The sequence below is a fragment of the Malania oleifera genome, chromosome 1 (genome assembly GCF_029873635.1).
Source record: "Malania oleifera isolate guangnan ecotype guangnan chromosome 1, ASM2987363v1, whole genome shotgun sequence".
NCBI classification, from domain to species: domain Eukaryota; kingdom Viridiplantae; phylum Streptophyta; class Magnoliopsida; order Santalales; family Ximeniaceae; genus Malania; species Malania oleifera.
The window spans coordinates 150,525,948-150,549,861 of record NC_080417.1 but is presented as its reverse complement, the minus strand read 5'-3'; the positions used below and the strand labels follow the sequence as shown (position 1 = coordinate 150,549,861).

The window sequence follows — 23,914 nt, the reverse complement described above, 5'->3', positions numbered from 1 at the left end:
GATAATCAAATACAAGAAAATAAATTTGTATATTTTTTCATGTTTCAAACGTCGCCTCAAGCACCATTCCTCAAACAATAAATGGTCCGGGCTTTGGTTATTTTGAGAGCTTGAACAAAATTTGGCAGTGTCTAGACGAGCCCACGAGCCAATGTTTAGCCCAGTGTCTTGGCTAGGCTGACTCAGCTCATTCCTCATCCAATTGAGCCCAACCGATAAATCCAATAAAGAAGCAAAACATGGGCCGGCCTTGCAGTTCTCCAAACGTAACCCGTGCCGTCCATACAGATTCTCTCTCATAGACGGTAACTCACGTCTGAACTCGGACGGAAATCAATCCACCAAAAGCACCGCCAGAGTTTCACTTCCCCCGGAGAAGCATCGCAAGATCGCCGGAGCTTCAGGTTCTCTCTCTCTCTCTCTCTCTCTCTCTCTCTCTCTCTCTCTGAGTTCGTTATACGTGCACTTAAATTAATCAGTTAATTTTTGAGATTTAAATTCATGCCATAGTGGTGTAAATTTTAGGGATTGAGGTAGAATGCATTCTTGCACTTGCAGATGAGAAGAAGTTTCTATTTTGATTCGAAATTTTGTGTTTTTTGTTCCAAAAATTTGAGTTTTCTTTTATTCAGATTTACGCTTTCTTCCGGTGGGCGAGATCGAATCGGCAATGGGGTTTCTGGTCACGACCCTAATATTCATTGTGGCGGGGATCATTGCTTCTCTGTGTACCAGAATCTGCTGCAACAGAGGACCTTCTACGAATTTGTATGCTTCCGCCTTTAGATTCTTTGTTATCGTTGTTTGTATCTCCGAATCTAGATATGATGTATTAGGCGGTTAAAGTGAAAGTAACATTGATCAGCCTTTAAATATGCCCTTTAAATATGCTCATTTAACTAAATGTAAAATTCTTTTTATTGTTGTAGTTCTTTTATGCAGTGTTTGGGAATGCAAATTTGATACTGAGATTCAAATTATGTGTACGTACAAATTTTAATACAAAACTGTATGGGGTTTTATCCAAATTCCCAGCCTCATTCAAGTTCATGAATTGCTTTGATCTCAGTGGACTGAGTCTGAATTTGTATAATATGGTAATGTTTCTAGTTATCTGTAGTGAACAGGAATACACTGCTGGACCTTGAAAACCCTTATTTTAACTATTTAGGCTAGGCCATTGAACTCCCCCTTCCCCTTTTTGGCAATCTTCTCTATCTAAGGTCCAGTTGTCTATGAAGTCATAGGCTATGACGACATGTTTCACCACATCAATTGACAACTTTTTGTTCTTCACTTCTTCCCCATGCCCTTGCAGCTTCCTCAATCTTAAGTTCTTAACCATATTTGACAAGTCGTGAACTGTTTTATCATTTGATAGGTATACATTGATCATACAAATTAGAATGAGGGCCTTTTCAGTTTCTACTTCTTTCATTAACTCTAATTTCAAGTCACATAATGTTCTTTTTAATTTCCTTATATTCCTGAATGACCAATGGTTACTCTTCAGCATCTCATGCCTATAGATTTTTCTATTTCTTCCCCCAACATTAAATTCAGTCATTATATCTTAATCTTTTGTGTCTCAAAATATAGTAATTTCAAACATGTGCTTATTCTAACTTAGCGTGGACTGGACCCTGCTCTAGTGAGTGTAAGTGTGCAACCTTTGTTTACCTGACTTCTGATTTTGGGAAATAACATACATTATGACCAATTCTGGTGGATGTTCAGTCAATTCATCTGTGAATTGGTGGGACATTTATTTTCATTTGCTTTTTCTACGTGCTATCATTCTGTGTGACAAATTACATACCTTTATACACTTTATTTTTAAATACGTCACTCCAGTAATGTACACACTGTCCTCATCTTCAATTTACAAATGGCTAACATGCACTCTATGATGCAGGTTCCACCTAACATTGGTTATTACTGCAACAGTTTGCTGCTGGATGATGTGAGTTTGTTCTTTACCTGCTTTCCTCATTATTGTAGGAAATTCCAAACATGTATTTTATGCTTGATTAGAAAATTGGACCAAAGTGAAGAGCTTGGATAGTTGTAAGATCAACAAAACATTGTCTTTCTTTTTATTAAAAAAAAAAAGAAAGGGAAAGAAAGAGAACAGAGTAGCAGACAAAGCTATTAGGATGAATACATTTGTAAGCATTGTAAGTAGCACCTAATGAAGAGAAGGTATGGCACTGGTAAAAGAAGGTTTAAGTTGAAATTTGCAAGAAAAAGAGAAGGATAATAAAAGGTCAAGGCTGTAAGAGTAGACATGATTGGAGATGACCATTGAGTTGTTAGATGAAGAAGGATTGATTTGGCAGAACCTAAATAGTTTAGAATATGGTAAATCAATTCACATTCCGTGCAGCATAGGTCATAAAAAGGAAAAGTAAAACCAAGAAAGCATTTAATAATGGCATAATGTTTTTTTATTTTATTGTTATATTGGTTAAAAGTTTTAGCAGTCAAGTGTATAGCTCTAGTAATTTGTTGTACAAATTTTTCTATTATTTGCAACAATGTTAATTGAGGCTGTTTTGTATCATTTTATTCATTGATGGCCATGTGTATGCTGTGTTGCTAGTGTTTAGCTTTTGTTGTCTATTTTTAGTTGTGCTAGAATTTTTTGTTTTCACTGTTGAATTGAATCATTGTGTACACAAGTTTTGAATGAAAAAATAATTGCTATATGATTTAGCATAAAATTTAAATAAAATATCCCTAAAATTTATAAAAATAAAAAATTGATCCAATTTTTTTTTTGTCATTTTCAATCTTTATGTACAATTGGCCTTTTCTTGGAATTAAAGAAAAAGTAAAATAATTACCAAGTAATTTCTATTTTAATTGTAATATCTTTTAATTTGTATTCATTTGCAGTTATTATTATTCTAATTATATTTTAATTTATAGAGGCTTAAAATTTATTTCTGCTGTTTGATTTTGTTAAGGTTTAGTAGTGGCACCATTATACTGCTTAGTACTTGTTCAAAATATTATGGCAATTGAAGGATTGTATGATAATTGAACTGGTAATAAAAGGATTGCTTTTTGTTGTTTTTGCAGTTGTAGATCTTAGGAGCAAAGTCATAATGTTTCTTTTTGGGTAGAATTTTAATTTTCTTTAGGGTTGTTTGTAGTGCGATTTTTAAGAGTTCTTTAATGTGTCTAATTATCAAGGTATATGTGCATGAGAATTTTCCATCATGGTGCTTTGTGGATTTCATGGTGGTTGTGAGTGGATTTCTTGCAGATTCACTGCTAGAATTTCCAGCTACTTGTTCTATCTGCTCCAGTCATTTTGTGATTAAATCCCAATGAAAGCTCGTGCTAGTTGACTTCCAATACCTGGTCCTAGTTTCAACCATAATTGCAAACTCTAAAATCCATTATTCTTCATAACTCAAGCACTCCTAAGCCTCCATAGACAGATCTTTCCGTAGATTGTCCTTCATAATTATTCTTATTAGATGGTTGCTTGCTTTTCCCCATTCTTTTTGGTTACCTTTGGTTTGGTTGTGGTTTTCATTCAGGATGGCTAGTTTTATTAGTGCTCATTAGTCACAAGAAGACATTGAACATTTATTGAATGCTAGCCTCTTTAGCAATGGTGGGGAGGGAGTTTCTTTAAAAATGCTTTATTAGTGTTATGGTTTATATGGGAAAAAATTAGAATTTGTTTAGTTGTGAATAACTATTTTTGTTTTACATTTTTAGTTATTCCAAAGAATTACAAAAATGCCCCTTCATTTTCCAGTTTTCCAATATTTTATAGAAAACTTGGAAAACACTTTTTTCTTGTGTTTTCATGGTTCTCCATGTGAACTTTAGAGAACAAGAAAACAAGGTTGTGTTTTTTGTAGTTTGTAGAAGACTTGGAAAACACTTTTTTGTTTTAGGTTTACAAGCCCCATCTTATTGTCCCTCACTGTAACTAGCTCACTCTTTATTGGCTCACTATTCGGCCTAACATTGCAGATGTTCAAACCATCTAAGTCAACTCTCCCTTATCTTCTATAGGTGCTATGCCTAACTTATGCAAATATGTTCATTCTTCAGTTTATCCTTTAATGTTACACCACTCATCTACCTTAGCATTCTCGTCTCAACAACTTTTACTTTTTGGATATGTTGTTTCTTAGTTGCTCAACATTTTGATCCATCTAGCATAGCTGGTCTTGCAGCCATCCTATAGAACTTTCCTTTTAATTTTAAGGATATTCTACGATCACACAATACACTCAAAGCACTACTCTATTTTATCCAACCTACTTTAACTCTATGCATTGCACCTTCCTTCAATTTTTCCTTCAGCTTGCATAATAGATCCAAGGCATGGTTATTAAAATTGTGATCCAGATCGTAGGATCGTATGATTCTACGATCTAGATTCACCCAAACGATCCAAGTCGCAATAAAAAGCAGAATCAAGTAGAATCATGGTAGAATCGTAAAAAAATCGGTAGAATTGTAGAATCGTAAGTAGAATCATAAAGATCCTACTTTGTTATCTGGATTGGGATTTTTTTCCCCCCCTTTTTGGGCTTCAATAATGTGGCCCAATACATGTTTTTATTTGCCCAAAGACCCCAAAAAGTTAATGTCTGGTCCATATTCTTCTAAAACGGGGCAAAATGGCACCCAGCCTCCCATCAATGAACAGATTCAGCGAAATCTGCACCTGACTTCCCTGGAGTTTGACATCTCAGTCCTTTACTCATTGAAATTCAGCGACCCAGCGCCTGAATTTCTCTCCTGTTCGACAACCAGAGAGCCCTCCATCTGGTGACTGGTGTTTGATCAGCAGCAGCTAGCAGTCTTGCAGTTTGATCAACAGATCTTTGGTGTTCAACAGCCAGAGTTCCTAGGGTTCGATAAAAACTCAGTCCTAGTCCTCCTTTGGTGTTCGACAAGAACATGTCAGTCCTCTTCGACACTGAGTTCTTGTTTGACCAGCAGCAGCCAAGAGAAGAGCCAAGCCAGCAGGCCCAGCAAAGCTGCAGAGGTATGCCTTGAAACTGATTTTTTGCTTTTTGAAAAGACTCAATAGTGAGCTCTGTTTTTCTCCTTCTTCTTCTCCTTTTCTTGCTCTTCTTCTTTTTATTGTTTGAACTTATTATTGTATTGTTAACTTCTTAAACTTACTTAGTTACTAACCAAGTTTTTAGTCTTAAGACTTGTCATAAAGTTCCACATATATAATTTTTTAATATTTATTTTACATTGAAAGTAGAATTGTACAATTCTTGATCCAGTTCTACAATTCGATCCTGCAAACCCCTCCAACTATGCCACTTAGAATCCTGATTCTAACAATCTTGATACAAGCTATCGAAATCTACAAGTGTTATTGATTTCTTGATCATCAAGATTAGCCTTTTCGCCACTATTCCTTCTACTATGACTGAAATTACATTTCATGTCTTATTTCTACTTGTCCTAAAACCTTTGGAGAATGATAAAAAAATTTTTCCACAACTGAAGAGGCCCAAAGCATTCTTTCAAAAATTCTCGTCAGAGATTGAGGTCTTTTGCTCTTTGTGGCCCTTTTCCACACCTAGAAAAAGCATGTCCCTTCCTAATACAATTAATGGTTTCCTTTTTCCACTTTAGCTATAATTTATACTGCGAGTATTAGGCGCTCTTATCTAAAGTTGACTAAATAGCTTACAAAGATTTTGTGAGACAAGAATTTTGTGGTTGTACATGGAGGACGTAGTAGCAAATATGATAAGGGCAAAAGACATTCACCTCCCCTAAGGCTTGATGAAAAGACAAAGACCTCCCCCGAGGTTTCAAAAATGCCATAGGCCTCCTAAGAGGTTTCAAAAATGTCACAGCCCTCCCTTGAAATATGCCAAAAAGACATAGACCTCCCCTAAAAAAACTTATCTTTTCGTAAAATACTAGGGATGTTTGTGTCTTTTTGACAAATCTCAGGGGAGGTCTTTGGAATTCTTAAAACCTTAGGGGAGGTCCCTAGAATTTTTGAAATTTCAAGGGAGGTAAGTGTCTTTTTGCCAAACCTCAAAGGAGGTCCGTGTCTTTTGCACATATGATAATGACTATAAGAGAGACAAAAAGCAAGAGAGAAGATAAGAAAGGAGAAGATTTGAGGAAAACAATCCAACTGATGTAGGACAGTTGTAGAAACAGAAATAGAGAGAGAATTGAGGGAGAGAAACAAAAAGAAGAGAAGAAGAAGAAGAAGAACAAATAATAAGGGGGAAGAAGAGAAAATGCTGCAGGCAGAAGAGACAGCAGGAAAAAAAATGGGGACAGAACAGAGCAGTGATACCTAGAATGCGGAATGTTCTGGTTCATGGAACGGGAGCAGGATAGAGGCATGGCACATGCTCTAAAATGTGGAACATTGGAGGTATACTTGTATAGAAATATTGGTGAATATGATATGTAATGGCACTTGTATATTTTGGGGAAGATGTTGAAGTGTTTCAAAATCTAGAAGAGATTTTCTTTTGTGAATAGATAGTAATGAATTAGAATGGAATTGTAATGTGATAATTCTCCACTTTAACTAATAAAAAATGTTTTATGTGAAAAATGTTGAATTAAAACTTAGAATCATTTGATTTAGCATTCCGGAATGATAATACGTGGTTCGCTAAGGTGTTAGTGTCTTCTAGCAACTATGGAATGGAGAGATAGAGAAAAGAGGAGAGAGAAACTGGACAGAGCAGAACACAGAAGAGAAGGGAGGAGGAAGAGGAAGTAAGGAGGAAGAGGAAGGAAGGAGGGAAGAGGGAGAGCCTGCGTGTGCGCGCACATTCAAATCCAATGACTGATTCTTGTCTAATACAATAGAAACTACTTATCACCCAACAATACAAGTAAAACAAATAATTACATAATAACCTCAGTATTCAAAAGTACTTAAAATATATAAGAATAATCTTAAATTAAATAAACTCTAAAATATCTAGATTTTCTAATTTAAAACAAAATCCCTAATTCCTAAATCCTCAAATAAAATGTATGGAGAAAGGCCCCGGTTCAAATTTCCCCAGATTCTAAGCAGTATTTCTTAATTTCTCGCTGGTACTCCGAAAAGATTTTACTAATAAACTTGAAAAATGGTGCTCGTGCATGGAAGTTATCCTCCAAAAATATGTATCAAATGATCAAAGCTCTTCATATCAATATCAACATCTTACAAAAGAGAATTAATTTGTTGCAGTAAATCTCAAATATTGCTGGGCCTCAATTTGAATGCTGGCAAACCTTCAAACACCAAAATTTGAATTGACAGCCCCAGACTCCCAGATCCCATAGAATAAGAATACTGTGGCTAAGTTTGTGATTCTGGAAGATGCAGAGAATCTGGAACTGTTCCATAGCATATCGCTGGCGCATGCACTGCTGACCGCGGCCAAGGAGCCTCTGGCGATGGCCTTCTGGCTAGTAGATTGAAGGGTGGTGAGTCTGTTGGTAGTGGCTGTGTGTCAAGATAACTCTGGCAAAAAATTGTGGAGTTTCATTTTTTTAGTATTTTTGTAAAAGATTGGCCCGAGTTTAATCGCAATCCAATTAAAAGAATGAACAGTAAGTGATTACTAATTACTGGATTGCATCAGAGTATACAATGCTTGAAAGTCAAATTTGGTCTCCTTCTATACCTTAATTGTACTTGCTCTTTGAGAGTGCTTGTCTCCTCCTTACCATGGCAAGTCTTTGTGAAATAAGTCCAATGAGAAGAAAAAATGAGGTGTTAAAGTGGTCAGCTGGGAGATCTTCAGGTGGCACATGGGGCCTCTTTTTGGTCAGACTACGAGGAAGCTTTAGGGAATACCTTTTTGTGGGATCTTTCTTCAATAGTAATGGAGGTGTCATGAAATGATGGTGAAAATGGTGTTCAAAAATGAGGGGCACAACTATAATTTTGACTGGAAGTTGCAGGCGGATGAACAGAGACGTGCAACTGTGAGGGGTTCAAATGGCTTTGCGATTGTAAATTTTCCATGATCTGATAAGAACCAATGGTCCTTTGTCTTGTAATATTTTTGCAGACCTGTTAATGATAGGGAGTGATGAAATCTCGTCTTTGTTGTTAGTGTTGGATAGTTGTCATGCTTCCTTTGGTGCAGATAGTTGGTATTAGGCTTTGAATTCTTCAGGGGATTATTTTGGAAAATCATTTAAAAATTTTTTGAGCACAAATTTCTCCTTTCCACTGCATTAAAAGAATTGGAAGGCCAAAGTTCCCCCAAAAGTTAGGTTTTTATTTGGTTCGTTGTGCTTAATAGGGTTAAAACCAATAACATGAGTAGGAGACCTTCGAAAGCCTTTTGATGGAGAACCACTAATGGAGAATTTTAAATGTTCACATTGTATCTAGGTTTTTATATTTTAGCTTGGGAAAACTTTTGTTGTTTTAGAAGTTTAGTCAATTTACATTTATTTTGTGTAATTTCTTGTTTTATTGGGGCTTTTATGTAAATATGTGTTTTAGTCATGGTCTTAAATTTCCACGAAATTGTCGAAATTTCCGTCACCCTCGAAATCGAAATGGCAATCAATTTCCGTCGAAATCTCAACGAATCATCCGAAATTTATCGAAATCTTGAAATTTTAGCGAAACTTGTCGAAATTTTAACTATACACTGAAATTTTGTCAAAATTCAAATGAAAAATTTAGGAGTGAATTGGAATTTCTATCTTAATTTATTTTATTTATTTTATCGAAACAAAAGATTATTACAAGTGCCGTTGAAATTATATGAAAAAATAAACTTACGATAACATTTTATTTAACCATTCATGTCTAAATTATCATTATTTGTATAATAAATAATATTTAAATGATTTATGAATTTCATTTGTATTAACTAAATATGTTTAATATATATTATCTTACAAATTTGTTTAATACACATACTATTTTACAACTTTTCCACCTCATACAAAACATATATGTATTTAATTTGTAATATATTAGTCCTAAAACCTATATTATTATGTTTGTTAACCATTTCTAAAGTTTCACAAAGAATTCCATGCTTCACTACTAATTTCCGTTATTTTTTCAAATCGAAATCAAAATTGACATTGAAATCGAAATTTCCGTCGAAATTTCCGTACTTTTGGAGCTTCGAAATTTGAGTCGAAATCGAAATTTAATACCTTGGTTTTAGTTAGTGGTGGGTATAAGTGCTGGACATGTAAGTTATTGTACAGTTATTGTTTGAATCAGTTTGAAGTTTCCTTCCCTGTTTCTCTCTCTCCCAAATGTTCTGTTGCTCTCCATCTTCCCTCTTCTTCTTTCTTCTTCTTCCTTCCCCTTCTCTGTTCTGGTTCTGTCTTCCTCCTGCTGCTGCTGCTGCTGCTGCTTCTCCTTCTTCTTCTTCTTCTTCCTTCCCTATCTGTGCTATGGTTCTGTCTTCCTGCTGCTGCTTCTTTTTCTTCCCTCAAGTCTCTCTCTACATCTAATTCTATCACTGATCCTAAATCAAATTTCACCAGATGTATTTTTTATGCTTTAGCAGTTCAGAAACAGCTTCTCATTTGTTTTATGCTGTGATTTTTCTTGGAAAACATGGAACAAGCTTTTTGGTTTATTTGGAGAAAGTTGGGTTTGCCCAAACTCAGTGGAGAATTTTTTGGGCATCTCTTTTTGTGGCTTTGGTAGGAAGAAGGATGCTGCAGTATTATGGAAATGTGCAATTTTGGTTTTTTTTTTTTTTTGCAGTGTTCTGGGGTTTATGGTTGAAGCATAATCCGTGTATGATCTTTGGGAAGAAGCTTAATATTTCCTTGCTTTGGGGTAAGATTCATTATTTAGCCTCACTTTGGTGTGTTAGATTGGGATTCTTTGATGAAGTGGGCTTCTCTGACATTCAACAGGATTGGTTATCCATGGTGGCTTGATTGATGTTTTCCTCTCTTTTTTCTACTTTTGTTCTGTCTGTTCTGATTAGGAGTATATTATCTTATTCTCCTATTTTGTACATTCTTCCTTAATGAAATCATCTTCTTTTGTTACTTGTGTTTTGGTTGGGGGGGGTGGGGGGAACCAGAAAACCGAAAAAATGGAGGCATCATAGGAGATACTGTGATTGTTGTTTTGGTTTGTTGAAGAGTGTAGAGCAGTAGAAGATTGTGGATTTGAATCGAAGTGGCTCCGAAACCAAATTGATGCAGGAGGAGAGAGAGAAGATAAGAAAAAGAAATAAGAAGGGGAGAAGAAGAGAAAATGCAGCAGGCAGAAGAGACATTAGGACAGAATTTGGGACAGAGAAGAGAATTAGAGAAGAACAAAAATAGAGATAAACTGGACAGAACAGAACAGAGAAGAGAAGGGAGGAGGAAGAGGTAGGAAGAACAGGAGAGGGAGAGGCTGCATGAGAGAAGGGGGGGGAGGGAGGTAGGTGATTTTATCTTAATAACTGAGAAAAATTATCATCAATTTTTTCAAAAAGACGCTTTCGATTGAGAAATGACAGTTGCTAACGGAAGCACTTTGGGCATTGGGAGTTGGGAAAGGAGCCCTCTTCGTCTATGGAAAGATTCTTCTACGCTCAAAATAGACAGGGTCTCAAAGCCAAACACTCTGATTAAAGGAGATTCAAGATGAAGAAGGGCAGAGATAGCAGCTCCTGAAGAACATTAAGTGGCACAGATGATCGTGGCACTGATGAAGTGACTGTCACTTATGCAGTGGCAAACCATCAAAATTCTACCATAGACTAGACAACTCGAGAATCACAATTCAGGTATGCCAACACAGACATTGGAAGCTTACAATCGAGTGAAGAAGAGGACAGCTGTTGAGGGGTTACACACCAAAAATAAAGGGAAGGAGGTGATGGGCATAGACAGTTAAGATGAGATGGGCATTTTTTTCACAAAGATGAAGAGGATGATTCTTTCTCCTCTTACAATGTTAAGGAAGAAGGAGCTACTTATCATGCACTCGTGGAAGAAGGGACACGGGGAAGGTGGTAATACTTTGAATCTTTTGTGCAGTGAGAATGACAGTGATTCTGACGATGTGGGTATTGGATTTTTATTTTTTTATTTTTTTGGGGGGGGGGGGGAGGGGGCTGCAGGTCTAAGTCCAGAGACACTGTTATCTGGAGATTGTTGGATCAGTCTTGTTCTAAGATATTGCTGGTTAAGTCTGGATTTTATTGGGATATAGTCGCTCTACATCAGGGTATGATAGCCCTGGTACCAGTTTGGTAAAATAAAAAATTCCAAATTCCTCTCCTAGTCCTACTTTGATGAGAAGTGACTTTGGAAATAATCTTTCAGAAGCTCAACAGGTGAATGTGTTTGTAATAGTGGGTATAAATGCTGGACATTTTAGTTATTGTACAGTTAATGTTTTTAAATCAGATTACAAGTGCATTTCCCATCTCTCTCTCTCTCTCTCTCTCTCTCTCTCTCAGAGGTTCCTGCTGCTGCCTCTTCTTCCTCCCCCATATCAGTTCTGTTCTGCCCTTTTCCATTCTGTCTTTATATTCTGTCCTCCTCTTTCTGTGTTCTCTCTGTTGCTTTCCAGTTCAAATCTGAATTCTATTCTGTATTCTGTAACTCTGCTTCTGTCTCTCTCTCATAGTAGTCAAAGGCGCAAGGCGCACCGAGGTGCAAAGGGTATTTGAAGCCGAGGTGCAAGGCGAAGACACCTCGCGAAGGTGAGGCGCACAATTATTAAAATGGTGTAAAATGCCTATTTGGGGTAATTGATATATGAACACATCTAGTAATATTAGAATTTAAAATGCCAAAACATTCAATACCAAAATTAGAAATTTAATGAAATTGCCAGGCCGAAGGCCAAAAGCATCAATATAGTTCAACAACAAAAGAAGAGAGTACAATAAAAGATGTCAAAGTCTAAAATAACTAAGTCTGCCAAGATATCATCTTCCTCTTCATCATCAGAATTTTTTTCTCCAGCATTTTTTTCCTCTTCGGTCTCCTCTGCACTATCCATTTGGATCTCATCCTTATCTACAAGTTACAACATTGTGGTCCGGCCCCTAGCATTGCTAGATGAAGCTCCTCCTCTAGAAGATGATGACATATTTGCATATTCTTGATCTAGTGTGATGCAAGGGGTTATTTACTTCAGCAGCTCTAGCAACAGAACCCCAAGTCAAAAGATCATCTTCAAACACAAGTTCATCATCCTCATCGGAATCGCCATCCATCCTACCAATCAACCACTCATTACTATAATGCTAGATGAAGCTCCTCCTCTAGAAGATGATGACATATTTGCATATTCTTGATCTAGTGTGATGCAAGGGGTTATTTACTTCAGCAGCTCTAGCAACAGAACCCCAAGTCAAAAGATCATCTTCAAACACAAGTTCATCATCCTCATCGGAATCGCCATCCATCCTACCAATCAACCACTCATTACTATCATCAATGTCCTTTAGAAGGATGGGATCAATGCTGTCACACTTGTTGTATCGACGCCTCAAAGTTCAATTATATTTCACAAATACCAAATCATTCAAGCGTTGCTGGGATAGCCTATTTCTCCTTTTGCTATGAAGCTGCAAAAAGTTTAAAGTAATATAGCAAATAATGATTCTAAAAAGCAGTAGATTGGTAGTTCATGTTCTCTAATCTACGATATACTAATGACTTGCATGTTGGAATATGCTCGAATTTCTTTCGCAGCCGGTAGGATTATATGTGACGCTAAGGATTTTCACAGCAAACTTTTGCCAGTTTGGAGTCGATGATCCAAATGACATCCACCATTGCGCTGTTATAAAATAAATTTTAAATGAATACCTACTAGCTAAATAGCAAAAATAATTTTAGATAGAAAGAGGTAGTAAAAATGCCACTTTACCCAGTGCTTTTATCTTCCTTTGTCTCACTTCCAAATCAATTCCAAAGAGGCCACTAGCGCTAGTGTAATTTTCCAACTCATGTAAAACTTTATCTTGCATTTCAAGGGTTGGCACTAACCTTGCAATACATTTGTACAAACCCGCCATGATTTCTTCATCTTGCGAAATGTGGGGGTTTGAATAGAAAAATTCCAGGTTCAAGTAGTGTGCAGCTGCATGCATAGGTTGATGGAGTTAGCATCCCCACCTCGAATCAATAATTTCAAATGCCTCCTTGAATTTATCCTCTCTCTCACCAAAAGCCTTAGCTATGGCTTCCTTAGCTCTATCCATTGCTTCATAAATGTATCCCATGCAGGTTTCTTTTTCCCATCAACCAAACAGGGTACACACAGACAAGTGAGCGTATCAACTTTAGAACATAGACGATGGTACTCCAAAAGGTAGGCATCAAAACAATACTAGCTGCTCTTTTGCCAACTAGTCTAAAATGAGATATATTTTACTAGAAAATTATGCCCCACATTCTTATAAAAGCAATTAGTGGGCGAACTGTGTAATCTTAGGCAACTTTCTTCTAGTGTGACCGATTATTACCTTTGGTTTAGAGACCTTATTTGTCAATGTGCAATGAGGAACCGAAAGTGGTGATTATGTTCAAGAAAGTGTTGAGGGATGAAATCAGAAAGCTGATGATTTTGAAAATTCAAAAACATCTCACTACTCCATCTAAGGCCTACCATGGCTTTGGATGCTCTCCAGCTACGAACCCATAATTCTACTTCATGTTTTAAAGGATTTCATCAGTCTAGATCAATTTCTCCATTGTCAAGAGGTATTCCTTGATCCTCCCAAGATGTAAAACAGAAAACTCAAATTGTTTAGGATAAACCTCAAAAATAAAAAGTACCTATGCAAATTGTTGCATAATTGAGCATTATGACTACATAAATGATTTGCATATTACTACTGCCACAATTTTTTGACTCTTCTGCGGACATGAGTCACGAATCTTTTCAAAATGAGGCCATAGACTCGTCTTTAGTGACCCTAAAACTTTGTTGGTGCCTCTACGACAGAGATGGACCTTGACCTGTTGCCAAACTTGATTGCTAAGACTCGCAATGGACATCAAGATGAATTGCCAACTATTAGGACAAATATGTTTGTTAATGACCTTGCAGCTCAACCTCAATTTTCCATTTTTAACCCAAAGTGAAGAACAATTGGTTGATCTAGAGTTTGTTGAAAATTATTTAATCATGGAACCTATTGTTGAAAATCCCTTTGTGATTATTTCTCCTCAATCCAAAACCTTGTGCCTCCATCCCTCACATTTTCTCCCTCTATATTTTTCATTAACTGAATCTAATGATACACTGTCCATCATTGTAAATTATGGACCTGATGCCATATTTAATTAAGCTGCCAATAGATCTAGATATTAAATTGATTTCTTGTTTGGAGGAATTGTTGTTTTATTAGAGGACATTGCAACCTTTGGTGCTACTTACAGTTGGAGGATCTTCCAGATACTGTTCAATAATGATTGATGATGAAATGCACATCATGTCTCCTCTTGATTTGCCTACATGTTCAACTTTGTTCCCACTTATGGATTTAAAGATACTGCACCATTTCAGAACTTGAGGTCAAGTTTTCTCTAACAAGGAGGGTTTGATGGAGAACCACCAATGGAGAAGTTTAGATGTTTATATTGTAGCTAGGTTTTTTTATTTTAGCTTGCGAAAACTCTGGTCATTTTAGAAGTTTTGTTAATTTAAGTTTATTTTGTTTATTTAAGTACTTTGGGGTTATTTTGTAATCCCTTTTTTATTGGGTATTTTAAGTAAATATATGTCAGTAGTAGTGGTATAAACACAGGGCATGTAAGTTACTGTGCATATAATGTTTTGAATCAGATTGCAAGGGTAGTTCACCTCCTCTCTCTCGGCCTTCTTCTTGTTCCCCCCCCCCCCCCCCCCCAGCAATCTCTATTTTGTTGCATTCTGTATTTTTCTCTCTCCCTCTCTATTCTGTTCCTTTTTTTCTTCTGTTCTCTCTTCTACCTTCCAACTCTAATGTGAATTTTATTCTGTAATTCTAAAGGCGTATTGGAGATGGAAAAAAACCAACAGTTTGAGCAAATCTTGAGTCAATTAGGATAAAGGGGTATATTTTTGGGGATTAATAGTCTAAACGAGGTTCCTATCCTGAATTGCACAAGGATTTGGGGGATGATAAGAGGAGGATAGTTGAGTTGGTTATTCTTGCATGAGTCTAAACTAGGAAAGATAGATGCCTTGTTCTTTTAGTAGTATGTGGGATTCTAGATTCAAAAGGTGGGCAACTTTCACTTCTTCAGGAGCATCCTGAGGTCAAATTGTAGTTTCGGATATGAGGGTTGCATGTTAAACGGTTGTATCTTTGGGTCTTTTTCTTTGTCTATATTGTGAGAGGTCAGGGTTTTGGGGAGTGGTTCCCATCTATCTATGGTCCTACACAGTTTTCTCAATATAATATTTTCTTGGACGAATTGGCTTTTAGACTTTGTGGTCAGGGTGAATTCAATGTTATTAGAAATTCTGGGGAAAATTTTGGGGGTTCGACGGTGGTAGCAAGCTAGCAGCATGAGGAAATACGATTTCTTTAATTGAGATTGCAGCCTTAGGGATGTGCCCTTGACTAATGGGAGTTTTTCTTGGGTGGTTATTGGGGATATATGTCTCATCTTACATTGATAGATTTCACTTTGTTAGATCTCGTTCACCAATGCTTGGGAAGATATGTTCCCAAATGTTGGCAAGAGATGCTGATTAGGCTTATATTTGATCATTGCTCAATACTCTTGGATTCCAATCTTGTTTAGTGGAGTCCTATTCCTTTAGGTTCAAGACTCTGTAGTTATTGCATCTTGCTTTCTAGGAGAATATTAGAAATTGGTTGAGGAATGCCATGTTCAGGGGTGAAGGTTTTAAAGTGATAAAAATTGAGGTTTGTAAAAAATAGGCTGAAGCAATGGAAAAAAGAGGTGTTTTGGGAGTATATCTTGAGATTGTTGAGTTGGATAGGCTAAAGGAGTGTGCTTTGTTGGGGGAATGAGGATAGAGCTAGGAAGATTCATCTTTGGAATGGGTTGAAGGTACTGATGACGAAGAGAGGAGTTGTTAAGAATCGATGGTTTATTTCATAGGAATGAAATTGTAATTGTAATTTGCTTCACGAGGTGGCAAATTGGAGGAGGAATTGGTTTATTTTTCACGTGGTGGAAAATCGGAGGAGGAAAAATTGTACAGAGTTGGAGCTAGATTCAGTAATAGAGGTGAGGGAATGCAAGTAGATTGGGATGAGATGGTGCATTTTTTTTAATTATAGTCTAACAAGCGCAAGACTTGCTTGATGGTGGAGCGTCTTGATCGAAGTTCCATTTGGGAGGATATTGCAGTTAGGAGGGCTGTTTGATGTGGATAAGGATAAAGCATCAGGTCCTATTACAATGGCCTTTTTTTCTAGATAGTTGAGGGGTATTACAAGATGATATGAAATTTTTCAAGGAGTTTCACCGAAGTGGGATCATGGGAAAGAGAATGAACCCAACCTTTATAGCCTTTATTCCTTAGAAGGAGAGGATAAGGAGGGTGAAGGACTTTAGGCTGATTAATGTTTGGTGATCAATGTTTACAAGATTTTGAACAAGATCTTGTCTAAGATACTTCAGGAGGTGTTGTGGGACATGGTGATGATGGCCCAACATGCCTCTGTTAAAGATTGGCAAATTTTAGATGTAATTATGGTAGCAAATAGGGTGGTTGAGAATGTGTGGCAGGGTAAGAATGGTGTGGGTTTTAAACTATATTTTGAGAAGTCTTATGGTATGGTATATTGGGGCTTCTTTACAATGTGATGCATAAGAAGGGCTTTGGCGCAGTATGAGAAATCGAGTAAAAGGGTTTCTTAGCTCTACTAATATGTATTATTGTTAATGGTCAGCCTAGGGAGTAACTTAGCATTTCTCAGGGGATAAGGCAAATGGATCCATTGTCTTCTTCTTCTTCTTCTTCTTCTTTTTTTTTATTTATTATTATTATTATTTTTGGTCTGGTAATTCATGAGTTGAATAGGTTAATTTTTCACATGCTCAGCATCTTGGGGTGATTAGGGGTCTTTTGATTGAGAGGGAGGAGGTGAAGATGTCTAATCTTCGGTTTGCCAACAATACTATTTTCTTCTAGTAGAATAGTGTTGGGAAATTCTATAACGTCCTTATTTTGTTTAGAATTTTTCTAGAAGATTCCAGGTTAAAATATAAATTTGTCCATAAGTGGGATGACGGGCATGAGTGTTGGTGAATTACTAGTTTTTAGATCTCTAGGTAACTGACTCTTTACTTTGCCTTTATTGTATCCTAGTCTTCCTTTAGGGGCTAATCCTTTGTCTACTACTTTTTGGGATCCAGTGGTTGAGAGAGTAGGGAGGAAATTAGAAAGCTGGAAGAGGCTTATTTATCGTTTGGGGGCAGAATTACTCTTACCACTTCCCTCTTTAATATCACCATTTATTTCTTAACCCTTTTTAGAATTCCTGTGAGGGTGACGAGGACTATGGAGAGAATTATGAGAGATTTCCTTTGGTCGGATCTAGGGAAAAATAAGAGGGATCACCTTGTTAAGTGGGATGTGGTTAAGAGGCCTAAATCTTGTGGGGACTGGGTCTCGATAATGTGGTATCCGGAAACTTCTCTTTACTTAGAAATTTATTATGAGGGTTCCCCTTAGAGGTTAATTCCCTACAGTACCAGATTATTAAAAATATGGAATTCATCGAAATAGGTTGGATCCTAAAGGAAGGGGCAATTCTTCCCATGTGAATCCTTGGAAGTTTGTTTATCCAGCTTGCTTGTCTACATTTTTCTCTTACTCGTTTTAAAGTGGGTAATGGTAATAGATTTTGTTTTTGGGAGGATATTTTGGTGGGAAAGACTCTGTTGGAGCTGTTGGTGTTTGGTCCTTTAGACTATCTATTGTTCATATTGAAATTTCAGCTTTTCTCTTTTGAGAGGGAGGCTCTCTTTCATGGGATTTCCATTTCTTTGAAAGTCTTAAGGAAAGAGAGGTCAGTGAGCTCACTTCTTTATTAGGTCTGCTAAATTCCCCCCCCCCCCCCCTCCCCCTTTTCTATGAGGGGAGAGCCTCAGCCTTGGATTGGGGGGATTATTCAGGGCCTCTCTTCTAAGTTTTTATTTACTCATTGTCTAGAACCTTCGATTCCTAGCCCTTCCCCATCAAATAAAGCTGTATGGCAAACAAAAGATCCTTTAAGATTTGAACTTTTCTCTTGGCTGTACTTCTCAACAGACAACAGGAATAATACAAATATCTTGTTTTAGATAAGGATCTTATAGGGACCTCAGCCCAGATGTTTGTATGCTGTACCATGAGTCAACCGGAGTTCATCGTTTTCTCCATTGCTGGATGGTGTGATACCTTTGGAATGCTCCATTCTCTTATTTTGGTGAGGTATGGGGTGGTCCCGCAAAATGTATGATCCTCCGGTGATATTTTGGGGTTCTGTGAAGAGAAGAGGGAGGACTTTGTGGACTTGCACCATGCATGCCATTTTTTTTAGACTATGGCTTGAAAGGAACACAAGAATTTTCAAGGATCAGAAGACTTCTCCAGATTTTCTTTGGTAGGAAGTTACTTTCCTTGTTCTTTCTGGGCTTCATTATTTTGGGATTTTTGGGTGCCTAACTGCCTGAATCTTCAAAGGGATTGGAAGGAAGTGATTATTGTAATTATTTGTTTTTGCAGCAGATGCATTATTCTCCATTTTTTGTATGTTTTATTCGTAAATTGATTTTTTTTTTTATTTAAGAAAAAAATTCAACCTTGAGGGAAGAGAATCTCGTTTGAGCTACTCTGGACTATTTTTTTCCACCTATATTTTTATCTTCATCTAAGTCACTTGGGATGTCTATCTCAAAATGAAAAACCCAGTTTTCATCTTCTTCCTCCTTTACTCCGATTGCCATACTTAATTTGGAGACTGCAACACAGTGCCTAAGACCTTTCACTGGAAAAACGTAATTGCTGGGTGAACCTTAGAAGTTTTCCCCAGATTGTTCTCAAGTCTCCCATTGAGTACGAGAGCTTACCCGACTGTTCAATTGCTTTTTCTTATTCAACGACACTGGTATCATTCTCAAGCCAAAAGGTTGATGCAGCTTCAGGAGCATTAGCTGCACAGCCTCTTCTATGCGAGTTGCAAATTGAACTGCCTTCGTTATCATATTGAGATGACAAATAGCAGGTAGGAACACAATCAAAGCTTCAGACTTCCACTGTACAAAGCAAAAATCACATCTTTCCAATTCCTTATTTTTATGGGTCGCCAAATGATAAATCTACTAATCTACTATGGTTATAACTTCTTGCATCAAGTCAAAAAGTGGAAGATGGACACACTGCTAATAGCTGTGAGGTACAAAAATTTTCTGCATGGTTTGCTTTATGTCATCTCATGTCATGATCTTTCTATATGACTTCTGCTTAAACATTTCATGTTGCTTACTCACACAATTCTTGCCCATTTTGATTCGGCCAATAACTTCTGGGCTTCCATAATGTTACTCTACCCAAAATAATTAACCAAAAAGTAAACCTTATCATCAGCTTCATACCATTGTCGTTGTGCACTTAATTGAAAATTGTGGGGAATTACAAATTGTAATACAACTTTCCTGTGCAGTGAAGTTTCAATCAATCTTTTGCTTAGGGATGCAACTTTAGGTTATGCATGGTTTGTGGAATAGCTAATTCTTGGAATGAGATGGAACACAATGAGAAATTTGGGAATAGAGATAACAGCTATTCCTGATGGAGTTTTTATTTCATCCAACATGCAATAAGAAGACATCTCCATGGTGAATTTGGAATGGTTATTCCTTGTTATAGATTTATAAAAAGTTTCACTTTGTTATTTGCTTTACAATAACATCACATTATTATTTTTATATAACTATAACGAATCTATTGTAACCGATCTATTCTAGGAATAGGCATTCTGTGAACCAAACATAACCTTAGTTGTTTACGTACTCATGGCACTTATAATATTTTCTGAAACAATTTTTATGTTTTGCTGTCTACTAGACAATTCAAACTTTGATGACAATTCCACTTTAGATGCCACTATTTTTTAGCTGTCGCTTCTTTAAATTTTTTAAAGAACTTGGTCCAGGAATAGGTCAGGAACCAGCTAAATGGGTTTGGACCTTGGGCCTAGGTTTATGATTATATGAGACTTGGATTGGGTTGATTGAGGTCCAAAAAGTAGGTTCTAAGGTGGGTAAGAAAATGAAAAGATCTTATAAAGAGTAAAATGCCTGAAACAGTTTTGCATGTCCATGCATCTGGTGTCATATTGCTCAGGTGTCCGGGCCTGGCCCAGTTGGGTTAATCTCTTCCTTCTGCAAGTGTGGTGTTTGTAACAGAGCTAGCTGAAGTGTGGTTGCTTGTTGTGGTCACATGTGTTTTTGGAGTTTTGGAACCTTGATGACAGTGGCCTGCAAAGGCTCCTTAAGAGAAAATGATGAAGAAGAAAGTTCAGGAGAGAGAAATATGGGTGGTCTGGGCGGGTAGAGGAGGGAGATCATGTTTGGTCTTGGTCCCAATTGATGTGGTTTGGCTAAAGAGGAAGAATGGGGGAGATTTAGCAGAAGAGACATATTAATTCAACTCAATTCTAAATAATTCAACCTAACAACCCCAATGCATCAAAATAATTTATTGGAAATCTAAAATTAAGAAACATAAATAAAATTAATTTGGAATGAGTAGTGTTTGCCTGGTTAATCTTTTAGTTCTGAGAGGATTTTGGAGCTGACCTCCCTACCTAAGATGTGCTGTTTAACAGTGGCCTTTGACATATTTAGGTGTACCCTTGGGAGGAAAGCAATGCTCTTCAGCTTTTTGGGATCTTGTGGTGACCAAGTTTGCAAAGGGGTTGGATGTTGGAAAGGGGCATTGTTCTCTTTTAGGTGGTAACTACTCTCATATAGGCCAGCCTTTCTACCATTCCTCAATTTTTTAATCTCTTTTTAGGATTCAAGGATGGGCAGCTCAAAAGCTTGATAAGATTATGAGGGAGTTGATGTGGTCAGGGGTCAGGGAGAGGAGATTTGTTTGTTTAACTGGGAGGTGATGGGTTGGTCGAAGGAAGATCGAGAGCTGGGTCTTGATAATTTGGTGTCTAAAAACACTGCCCTTTTGGTTAAATGGTTATGGCAGTTCCCCTTGGAGGTGAATTCCCTTCGGCACAAAGTAATAAGAGTAAATATGGCGTACAAGATAATGATTAGGATGCTAAGTTGAGCTTTAGAAGTTCTTCAGAAGATCCTTGGAGGTTAATTTCCAGGTTTATCCTTTGTTTCTTCCTCTAACAAAGTATCTTTCTTCTCGTCACAACAGTATGATTTCCTCATTTCTCACTTTTGAGAGGGATTCTTTTTCTCAATTCACTTTAGAAGGGTCTTGAATAATAGAGAGGTGGAGCAATTGTCTTCTTTGCTTCTTATGTTGGAGCCTGAAGGGTTGCAATATCTCCAGCAGGGTAGGGTTATTGGATTCATCAGGGGGGTCTTCTTGTAAATTTTTCTTTTTCACCTTCTTTAGGCTGATTCAGTCTTTCCTCTTTATCGTGGTATATGGGAGGCTAAAGTTCCTTCTGTGATAACGGCATTTATTTGGCTGGTGGCACTTGGTAGAGCTGAAACCAACAATCTGGAGAGTAGGAGGATTTTAAAGCTGTCTCACGATACGTGTCATGTGCTGAAATAGCTCTGAGGATGCATCTCATTTGTTTATTTACTGTCCATTTGATTGGCGCTTGTTGAATACACTTTTTGCAGTTCTTGGTGAAGAATGGATTTGTCCAAAGTTAGTGGAGTTTTTGCTTATTTTCTTTTACCCCGCATTTAGGAGCATGGATTTCGGCCCTTAGATTTGGATTTTTGTGGATTTAAACGAAACTTATAATAAAATTGTGTTTGTGTTTCTTTCAAACCCAAGGCCAGAATCCAAGCTCGCAAACACTATCTAACTGGATTTGGGAAGGATAAGGATGAAAAGAGGTTGTGGACGTGTGTTATACGTGCCGTGTTATGAAATTTGGCTGGAAAGGAATGCAAGAATTTTTTCCTGATAAGAGATTATCAATGGGGCTTCTTTTGGACAGGGTGAGGTATTGGCTTCTCTTTGGGCTTATTGAACAGGATGTTTTAAGGGATGCTGCTTTCAGGATGTGACATGAGATTGGTTGGATTTGTTAGGTGGATATATTTTTTCTTTTCCTGTGCTCATGAGTGAGGACTTTTTGTCCTCTGCTATAGTATCTTTTCCTTCTAGTTTTAATAGTGTATTTTTATTCCTCCCCCCAAATAAATAAATAAATAAATAAAGAAAACGTACAATCGAACCATTTGTTAATTAAACAAAACTCCTAAGATTCACTAATTTAAAGCAAACCTCCGCATAAAATAACCCTAACTAATTACTTAAACCAAACTCCATTGGCCTTGGGACCCAACAAGCCTTTGATACTTGGAATATATGGTCAAAGCAATCTATCCAATTGCCAGCTTCCCATCCTAGATTTCTGAATCAAGTTCATGCAGAAGGGAATGATGTTGATGCTATTAGTTGGGTTGTGAAAAAGTTCATTTTTAGCTTTTTCTTTTCTTTTTTGGTGACATTTTCAGATGTGGCTAATCTTCCTTCTGCTTTGGTGGTCTATTGTATTGAATTCCTAGGTCTTCACCAATCCAGAAGTGCTTTCTCTGCTACGAGGAAGCTTCAGTTTAGGGAACTATGCCACGCTTAAAGATCTTTCCTTGTTCCTGCCTCTTTCTCTTCTTTCTCTTTTTCCTAGTTCTCTCTTGCTTGGAGACTTTCTTCCTTTCTTCTTCTGTCCCACTTAAAAAGGGATGATGCTTTGCAGTTTTACCTGGGAAATTTCATTTTATTGAGCTCTTGTTTCTCTGTCTTTATGGATAGATTCGTGTCTTGCATGTAACTTTTTGGACTTGAGTGAGTTGATTTCGTTGCATAGAACTTTTGACCAAAGCCAGTCATTGCATCATTCTTTCTCCCATTCTGTTTGTTAAAAGCTTTTTATCTGGAAACTAAATTTGCTGTTGTTCATTACCCTACTATCTGTTTTCTTAGTATTGTACTTGTATTCCTCTTTTGCCTGTGCAGGTGGGCAATTGTATATCTCGCGCAGATGAAACCTCTTATAGTCCCGATTCTGAGCGAAGGGGAGTAAGGTGCATGCCAAAGTCCAAACTGACCTGCCTTGGGAAATTTACTTTATGGATTCTGGCATAGTCAGTGGACAATCTCTCATTTCTGATCTTGTTGATCGTTCCATACCTTTTTATGTAGGAATTGTATGTAATTGTTATTTGTACGAAGACCTCGGGATTTGTTGAATTTTGTTGTCTCTCTCTCTACTTGTTTTGAATCCAGGGAAGCTCCCTCTTATTCAATTTTTAACGCTAAAATTATGAAGCTTGTAATTCAATTGTAACAGCAGATTGGAAATAAATATATTTGTTGCTCGCTCTCGCTCCAGTTTAGAAATGAATAAAAATATTCGCAAAACTCTACCATCACAATGAAGGTGGCGAGGGAGATGAATATGATACATAATGTCAAATTCAAGGCTCAAAAAACCAACACTTTTATGGCCCCTATGAAAGGTGGACTCTGGCATGCGAATATGACTAGAAGCAAGTCGGGAATGAAGGCAAACAGTAAGGGCAGAGTGAGATCAGGCAAATATCAAAGTTTCAATATGAATAACACGTTCAAAAAAGAAAGGATAAGCTGAAATGACCATAAATCTTATTTACTGCCTGCATGGGGATGATGTAATTCTGGCATGATCCACCAGCAACTTAAGGGCCAACAAAATTTCAACTTGCCCCAGCTTACGAGAATAAAATGCAGCTTCATTATGTGACCTAATATTTGGTATATAAGAATTGAGTGAAATAGAATACG

General features: G+C 37.1%; 1 protein-coding gene across 1 annotated transcript; it reads left to right on the top strand.

The window, feature by feature from the left end:
• Window positions 1-191: 191 nt before the first annotated feature.
• On the top strand, window positions 192-23,475 carry LOC131164768 (V-type proton ATPase subunit e1). The gene is made up of 4 exons (XM_058122209.1): window positions 192-404; window positions 633-768; window positions 1,916-1,963; window positions 23,108-23,475. The coding sequence occupies exons 2-4, from the start codon at window positions 671-673 to the stop codon at window positions 23,172-23,174; spliced, it is 213 nt and encodes a 70-aa protein (XP_057978192.1). The 5' UTR covers window positions 192-404; window positions 633-670; the 3' UTR covers window positions 23,175-23,475.
• The last annotated feature ends 439 nt before the right edge of the window (window positions 23,476-23,914 follow it).

Bases quoted from the DNA above. Each gene is read 5' to 3' on its own strand.
- LOC131164768 (XM_058122209.1), top strand. From the start codon at position 671: ATGGGGTTTCTGGTCACGACCCTAATATTCATTGTGGCGGGGATCATT. The intron at 769-1,915 runs GTATGCTTCCGC...TCTATGATGCAG, and splicing joins AGAGGACCTTCTACGAATTT to GTTCCACCTAACATTGGTTA. The intron at 1,964-23,107 runs GTGAGTTTGTTC...TTGCCTGTGCAG, and splicing joins ACAGTTTGCTGCTGGATGAT to GTGGGCAATTGTATATCTCG.